Below are 9186 nucleotides of genomic sequence, written 5' to 3'. Positions count from 1 at the left end.
TAACCTCCTAACAATTCATATGTTGCCTCTTAATGAAACTATTAAGAGGTAAACAAACTATGCCACATTTCATGGAAATTATCGTGTAAGTTAAACAGGAAATAATTAATGAGGATTTACAAAGAAAAAGTCTTAATTTTGAATGATTCAAATAATAAATTCAATTCAATTTTAGCAATGAAATTAATTGACTAAGCAACAAACGTTCATTGTATATAGCTAGTGATAGATAGTTTTGGAATGGAAGGCACCCATGTGACCTATATATTATCATTATTATATATATACATACATACATATGTATATATATATACATATATAAACTATTTCTACAGATATATATATTACACAGATTAGTAAGTACATATGCATGTTGTACAAGACTAAACAGCTGCATAAAAGTTTAAAGATCATTCTTACCTTTTAGGGTTTTGTAGTGGCTCAGGGAAAAGAAGATGTGGGCAATTCATTCTCACTTTTTTATCGTTTTTTTTTTCCTTTTTGAATCATACCCGCTTTCCAAAAACTGACCTACGAGTACCAATTCATTCCCGCCGGCAACTGATACGGTTGCCGGAAAACACCATCTTCAAGAGACCCCAACATTGCCTGCTGACTAAGTAAACTGGCTATGGAACCACTGTTTTCCTCTGTGGTTCTTGTGGCCGCCATAACACTAACATCACTATTACTTTCTGTGAGAAACCTTTTTGTGTATGTAGATGATGAGTTATTACCTGTGTTGCCGCCGCTGGTGCCGCCGTCTTCGTTCCAGAAAAGTGCCGGCAAGGATCGTTTCACCGGAAGAAGATTAGAGGTGTTAACGTTGGTGTTGATATCGGTGTCGTTCGAGTTTATTCTAGTATCAAACATGAGGTTATGTTCATGATTCTCCAGCATTGTGTTATACCCTACATGACCTGCTGTCGGCCGGATAATAGTTCCGTGGTGGCCGGTGCCGGCAAGAGAGATCGACGGCGGTATAGACGCTAGCATCCCGGTAATGTTGTGTTGATGATCGCCACCATCGCTATCCATCGGTCTCTGCATATTGTTCTTTTTGTAGATTCGACATAAAACCCAGTCGTCTAACTGCAAATCGAATCAAACAAGTACCCAGTTAAATTCATGATCAAAAACTACATATCCTTTGAAAATACGTGACGAATTATTAGTAATTATTACTCTTAAGGATCCTTTTTGTTTGGTGGGATCGCAGCCATGGGGTTTGGAGATTGTTTTGTTATCAGCAAGTCGATATTCATGCATGATCCAGTTGGTTTTAACCCCTTTTGGTGGCTTCCCTCCATAGAAAACCAAAGCTTTCTTCACACCAACTTTCTGTGTTCCACCAGACGTCATCACCGGCTTATCGGTTCCCGTAGCTTTCCAGTACCCAGAATTCGCCGCCCTGTTCGGCCGAGCTCCGTTTGGGTACTTCCGATCCCTCGGGCTAAAAAAATACCATTCTTGCTCCCCAAACGTCGCCTTACCTATAACATAACACAATCAAAACCCAAAACAGAGATGGAAAAAGATCAATTCAGAGATTCACATATATACATATATATCTTACCTGGGAGCTCCCATGGATCAAACTTGTAGAGATCAACTTCGGCGATGATGGCAACTGGAAGAGGAGCAGAGGCGACTCTTTTCTTGAGGTAGTGAACCACCAACTCTTCGTCGGTGGGATGGAATCGGAACCCTGGTGGGAGCTGCGGTAATTGAGATCCCGTGGACGAATCTGTACTCTCCATAATTGTATATATCGACTGAATTACTTCAACTTTTCGGGTGAATCTTGATGTTGGTTGTGATCGGAGAAGATTATGAGCATGTTAGAGAGAGAGAGAAGGTGATCAGAGGATGTATAGGTGATCTTTTATATGTGTATAGGACCATGGTATTTATATAGGGTGCACCGTACAGAATCAACGGTCATACACCGTTGGTTTTAGTACTAGGATTTTCCAGCAGTAATCTGACGCCACGTCATGTTTTTGAAGGGTGAAATGGTAATTTTAAAACAGGTGGGGGTGTAATCGTCCAAGATGGAGAATGTGGTGGTCGTCGCCGGAATCTTCATGGGGGAAGAAGTGGGTCCCGATCGGTGCTGGCGATGGACCAATGGTGTTTTGTCCGCTGCAATTCCAAGTGGGTCCCGCTGATATCATACGTACTTCAACCCGATCAAAATATGTGTCAAAATTTGACCATTTACAACAACTTGAATCTCCTATAAACTCTGTTTTCAAACATCATAAATGCTTTTATCGATTATTTATGTATTAATATAATGGTTACACGAAGAGGCGGTTTGATAGTTGCTGAATGATTTGGTACAGAATGATTAACTGGTGATAATGATTAAGAAGCTCTCGTGATATTGTACAAAATAAAATATAATTATTTGGTAATTGTTTACAATAAAATTAAGGCTCTTAATAATTAAGTAAGGCTCATGATACAAAATCATTCAGAAGTTTTTAGGACCATTAAAAAACAAACTATTTTTTTACCAAACAAGATTCACCTCTTAACAATTCAGAGGTTGTCTCTTAATGGAACTATTAAGAAGTAAACAAACAACCCCGAAGTATTATGTGAGAACAAGCGTTAATGTATTAAATGTAATAAAATATTTCGACTCTTGATCACTTTTATTTCAAAAGAAAATTGATCTAATGTATCTCAATAGTGTTGAGCTAGTGATTCCTTTTATTTTATACTACCTTATAAACCATATCTATCAAATGTCTTAAAAACAATTTTTAATGTACAAAGTACTGTATATTTATGTACAGTCTTAAAAGTCTTAAAAATAACTCATAATGCATTAAGTACTATTACTTTATGCATTCAGTCTTTTAATCACTTAATCTACAACTAAAATAACATATATTAAAAGTTATCAATGCACATTATTACTTTTTATTTTCATGTTTCCAATATACTTTTGACACTTTTCATTCATGCCTTCACTCTCTCATATCTCTATGTATTATCCCCATCCCCGAAGGTGAGATTCAAACTGATATTTACCATGAGTTACTAGAAGTTCTCCCATTCAATTGCTCTAGAACTCTCAGTCTCGCTCTCGATATCTTGATTCTTTGCTCTTGGTGTAAACCAAACACATTTGTGGAGTCGTTTAAATATGTTGGATTTTAAATATATTGGATTTTAAACTGTCATACAATATTTTTCATCAATATACTGTAATTGGAACCATAACTCTTATTTGTTCAAATTGTATTAATATGTAAAAACAAAATGTAACTTATATCATCATTAAATCTTCTCTAATAAAACCAGTGAAACTTCAAAATCGTTAAAATTCATGACTTCCGTTGCATTGCGCGGGTACAAAACTAGTTAAGATTGATTCAAGTGTGGGGATCCCTTTTTATCTTTCTTACGATAACTTTTATTTCACATGTTTTGATAAGTAAATATGAGCAAATTACATAAATAAATAACGTACTTTAACTTGATTCATATTTTATTTAACGCAATTTTAAAATTTCCATTTTGATAAAAACTTCTATTTTGATACTTAAGATGTAAAGTTTTAAACATTTAAATACCCGAGTAACCGGTTATCATGCTGATGTGACGAGTGATGTGATATTCAACTTAGTGACGTAGATTTTTTTCTAATCTAAAATTAGCCTTCAATCGGTTATCCGGATACTTAAATGTTTAAAACTTTACATCATAGATACCAAAATTGAAATTTTGAAAACACGTTACCCAAAATAAAAATCACATCAAAATATGTTATTTTTCATGCAATTTATAAAATAAATATCTATTAGATTAGATACAATTTGATTTATTTTAATGATAGTGAGCTACGTCATCACGTTGACCTGCGACAAAAAGTCAACATCGACATCCAATCGTCTTCAATATTTCTGATTCTATGGACCCACAAAAGCACAAGTGGAATGACACAATCACCGTTCAAAATATTAACTCATACAAAATTCTGTATTTGCTTAAATATTTTTGGAAGGGGACAAGAACAAACCGACCATCTCGCTACACACATCTCTTCTGTAACAGAATCGGGCATCGTCACTGATTGCATGATCCTTAAACATGTGACCAAACACATGCACGTTAAATAATCTGTTTCACATAATTATCCCTTTTGTCACACGTAATCAGTAATCCCCTCCAATTAAATGTTTGGTATACGCCATAATTCATGCCAAAAGCACTCATGCTTTTCGTTTAACTGATTTCAACTGTGTTCAGTTAAGAAAAACACGAGTCTCGTTTAGTAAGTACCAGTTATATCGTACCTGAGATCTCTATTCGGGGTCTAAGAACTGCAAGAATGAAATAGAATTACAGTAAATGAAGAGGCGAGTAAATGGAGTAATTATGACAACTGGTTTAATTTGTTTTAGTCTTATCTGGTAATTAAGGTATTGAGCAGGCAGGTGGGGTAGGGTTGCTTTCACGATATGACATGCTAATTAATTCTTAATTTTTCTGTCAATTGGGTATTAACTCTTTACATACTCGTACGTTTCTTACACGTTCGATCAGGTTTTAGTCTCATTCGAAATGTTAACGCTTACAGTATTAGATATGATATCAGTTACAAATCATATTGAAACGCAGACGAAAACTGACTGAATAATTTATAATTTATTAATACATAAATAAATAAATATTAAATAAATTCAGGTGTAAAAATGTGAGTGTTTGGTGGGTGGTAACCATAAAGTAGTACTAATATCTTGATGTTCATCTAATTTTGGATAAAATTTAAAGGAAATGACATCAATTTATTAGTGGGTTGATTATAATAAGGTTGACATGATATTTGAATATGGCATCTATTTCTCTTGTTTCTAAATCACCCCACATCTCATTAATCACACATACATACCATTATTTCAGATAAAAATCAGAGTTAAAGTAATAAGTGTAAGAAAAGATCTCTACCATTGGATGTATATTAGGATGAAATGCATCGAATCAATCTATATATGTGTCAAACACGATTCATTGATGAGTTTGAGATTAAAAGTGATAAATGGTCCATATCTATTCTTATATTTTTTTACCTTAATTTTCTTTCTTACACGATCATTTGTCCACATATGTATATTTACATGTATATATATATATATATATATAATATATATATATATATATATATCTATACTATATTATAAAGCATTTGATAAAAATTCTTAAAAACCATTTTTTATGCATGAAGTATTGTATATTGATGCATATTACTTAAAATTCAAGTTTACAAGTAAATTATGTATAAGTACAACTTATTAAAGCTCAATGTTTGAATTCGTGTAGCTAACTGCGGATAAACATAATCAAATAGAGGATAAATATCTCATTTTAAAATATAAAAAATCTAAAATATAATTAAGATAATTATTGAAATCTAACAGAATCATTATCTTTATAAAAAATTATTTGCTAAGTCAAAAATAAATTACTCCACTATTTGACCTAAATTAAAATATAACAAAAAATGAATTAATATAAATTATATAAAAACAAGAACTTTTAAATAGTTAATTTGATATTAATATCGATATATTTTTAGAAAAATTATGATGTCTTTAAATTTATTGTTATTCGAAAGTAAAAACATTAACTTTCTCAAAACTAAATAAATTGTGTTATATCAACAAAGACAAAAAATAAAACGAAACATTCAAATCGAAATGTGTCTCGATACATTGCACGAGTACCATTCTAGTATATATATATATATATATATATAAAATTTAAATCAATATTCAGTGTCACTTGAATATGATATTTAAATGAGTTGAAATTGAAAAGATATATATATATATATATATAAAATTTAAATCAATATTCAGTGTCACTTGAATATGATATTTAAATGAGTTGAAATTGAAAAGATATAAGGTCGTTATCCAATGACCTTTTACCAAGGGAAGAGTTGTTTACTATTTTTTTTGACTGAATTCTATCCTTAAATAAAGTTACATATCAATTAATCATTATTCAAAATATCAATTGCTTTTTATGTGATAATGGATGAAATGATTCGGGTTGTATAATATTATAAAGTATTTAACAAAAACTTTTAAAACTCGTTTTGTATACATTAAATACTATTCATGGATGCATATTAGTTAAAATTTAAGATTACAAGTAATTGTATATAAATACAATTTATTAAAGCTTCATGTTTAAATTTGTGTAACTAACTGCAGATAAACATAATCAAATTGAGGATAAACATTTAATTTTAAATATAAGAAATTCAAATTATAATTAAAATAATTATTGAATTATAACAATTATTATCTTTATAAAAAATTATATTATTAAATTAAAAATCAATAAATAAATAAATAAAAATACACAAAAAGACAATTTTTAAATAGTTAGTTTTGTATTAATATCAATATTTTTTAAATTTTTTATAATATATTTTTATATTTATATTATTCAAAAATAAAAACATTATATTTTTCTCAAAACCACATAAAACCGTATTATAACATCGACTGAGACAAAATGCAACGAAATATTAAAATTGAGATGTATCTCGTTGCATTGTGTGAGTATACTTCTAGTTATAAAAAATTGATTTTTAATAAATAAAATTAAGAAAAATGACTAAAAATTCGGAAGAAATAATTTAAAAATTATCAAAATATATATTATATTATAAAGCATTTGACAAAAACTCTTAAAAACCACTTTTTATGCGTAAAGTATCATTTATTAATGCATACTAGAAGAGTACTCACGCAATGCAGCAAGACACATCTCGATTTTAATGGTCTATTTTGTTATTTGTCTATGTTGATGTTATAATACGATTTTATGTGTTTTTAAGAAAGCAATAATAATTTTCTTTTTGAATAAAATATAAATTTGAACGAAAAATATCAATGCTAATATCAAATCAATTATTTAAAAGTTCTCATTTTTTATGTAATTTCTTTAATTTATTTTTATTATAATTTAATTTAAGTTATTAACGAAATAATTTATTTTTGGTGTAATAATATAGTTTTTTATAAAGATAATAATTAAGTATTTTGTTAGAACTCAATAATTATCCTAATTATATTTTAGATTTTTATTTTTGAAATGAGATGTTTATCCTGTATTTGATTATGTTTATCTGTAGTTAGTTACACGAATTCAGATATGGAGCTTTAATAAGTTGTACTTATACGCAATCTACTTGTAATCTTGAGTTTTAAGTAATATGCATTAATAAACAGTTTTTACGAATAAAAAGTGGTTTTTAAAAGTTTTTGTCAAATGATTTATAATATAGTATAAATTACTTAAAACTCAAGATTGCAAGTATATTGTAAGTAAGTACAACTTATTAAAGCTTAATGTTTGAATTTGTGTAACTAACTACAGATAAACACAATCAAATAAAGGATAAACATCTCATTTTAAATATAAAATATAATTAGAATAATCATTGAGTTCTAACAAAATACTTAATTATTATCTTTATAAAAAACTATATTATTAAATAAAAAAAATGAATTAAAGAAATACACAAAAAAAAAGAAAATTTAAAATCATTTTGATACTAATATCAATATTCTTTTTCAATTTTTTATAACATCGACCGAGACAAAAATAAAATAAAATAAAACATTAAAATCGAGATGTACCTCGGTGAATTGTGTGAGTATCCTTCTAGTATAAATAATCAAATCAAAACAAAAGAATTAAAAAGTTTTAATGGCTTGTAATTATATTAGTTTAAAAAATGATTTTAATGAGATAAGTTGGCCCAATAACAAAGCACCAAAAGGCCCAAAATGGTAAGGACCATTTTGTGAACTCAAATCACATAAATGGTGAAAACAACATAAAAAGGAAAGAGTTCACAAAATCATAACGGAAAAAAAAAACCGAAGGGTTATTTGATTCTCATAGACGACGGAGTGTGTGAAGATGAGAGTTAAAGGGTATAAGCGTAATTTAATCTCATGGAACCTAACCCAAAGGGGTAAAATTGGAAGACGAAATTGTGAAATGGTTCGGTATTGAAGATGCAGTATTGTGAAATGCGGTTAATTACTCATTCCGATAATCACGGAATGATTATCTCCCAAATCGGTTGAAGATATCGATCCATTTGGAGAACGCAACTACAACATGGAGACGGCCATCAAAAAGGTTTCATTAATGCAAGAAATCGAGGTAAAAGAACATTTGATTCTTTGTTTTGGAAAAAATTTCATTAAATGCTAATTTTATGTGATTGAGTCAATCAGTTCGCTGAAAACTTTCGTTTTCTAATTTCAAGAATGCCGCGTCAAGTCCGGTGTTGATAGATGTTTGAAGATGAAGAAAATAGTGACGTCAAGCCCTCAAGAAGACGCATTGATATAACAACATATGTTCAAAGAAGACAGAAGAGGTTAGAAAAAATAACTTTTGTTGTGTAGAACAGGTGTTTGATGATATGCTGGTTCACTAATTGGGTTCAGATGAATCTGGATCTTCTGAAATTGTGTTCATCTATTGAACAATTGGTGAATCATTTGTGTGTGTTAATAAAAGGGTTGTCAGGATCTATGGTGTTGATCATATACAGGTCATGACAAAAGGGTAATGAGAGGTGCATTATGATAATATATTCTTTTTCTATAACCAGGGTATTTGGCGTTTCTGATGATATATTTCATCAAGAAAAGAGCATAAAGATGGTTTTATTAGTAATTTAATTATGTGCTGTATTCTTGGCAAAGTATATTATCCGTCACTTTCTGTCCCTCATGAGCGTACTCACATTCACTTCTGCATGAATTATTGTATGTCATTACTTGTTTTGACCATTTGATTTCATGGTTTTCTTGAAATCTTCATGGTATTAAGTACAATATTCTTGACATGAAAAATCTTAGTGAAGGTCACTCTCGAGTATTCTAAATTTAGTATTCTGAACTATATTCAAATGGATTCATAGTCCATGTAAGGGTGTCGAGCTTAGTATTCTAAATTTCATTTCGTTGTTGACTTCTTTAATCGAGTAATTTTGACTTTTCAAGTTGTTCGCTTCCCTGCTTGTTTGACTTATAGGTTCTAAGAGTCATCCATAACCTTTTCCTAGTTTCTGTTGATTTTGACCTTCATACAGTTTTTGTAATTAACTTTTGAGGTAATAGGGTTGCGTTC

The 9186-nt window shown here is 30.0% G+C and overlaps 1 protein-coding gene and 1 long non-coding RNA gene across 2 annotated transcripts in view; one reads left to right on the top strand and one right to left on the bottom strand.

Annotated features, from left to right (window-relative positions):
- Positions 1 to 531: 531 nt before the first annotated feature.
- LOC112507382 (NAC transcription factor 56-like) lies at positions 532 to 1760 on the bottom strand. Its single transcript, XM_025111954.1, has 3 exons — positions 1577 to 1760; positions 1186 to 1493; positions 532 to 1092 (listed from the first exon to the last, which is right to left on the bottom strand). The coding sequence occupies exons 1-3, from the start codon at positions 1758 to 1760 to the stop codon at positions 532 to 534; spliced, it is 1053 nt and encodes a 350-aa protein (XP_024967722.1).
- A 6331-nt stretch (positions 1761 to 8091) lies between these two features.
- The window catches only part of LOC112507659, a 7071-nt gene continuing 5976 nt past the window's right edge, over positions 8092 to 9186 (top strand). Inside the window, exons 1-2 of the long non-coding RNA XR_003068550.1 lie at positions 8092 to 8208; positions 8315 to 8428. This is a non-coding gene — a long non-coding RNA (uncharacterized LOC112507659). The remainder of the gene's footprint in view (positions 8209 to 8314; positions 8429 to 9186) is intronic.

This window comes from Cynara cardunculus (genome assembly GCF_001531365.2).
Source record: "Cynara cardunculus var. scolymus isolate 2C chromosome LG 2, CcrdV1, whole genome shotgun sequence".
Classification (NCBI taxonomy): domain Eukaryota; kingdom Viridiplantae; phylum Streptophyta; class Magnoliopsida; order Asterales; family Asteraceae; genus Cynara; species Cynara cardunculus.
The sequence above is the reverse complement of the archived record's forward strand: the minus strand, read 5'-3'. Positions and strand labels throughout refer to the sequence as shown.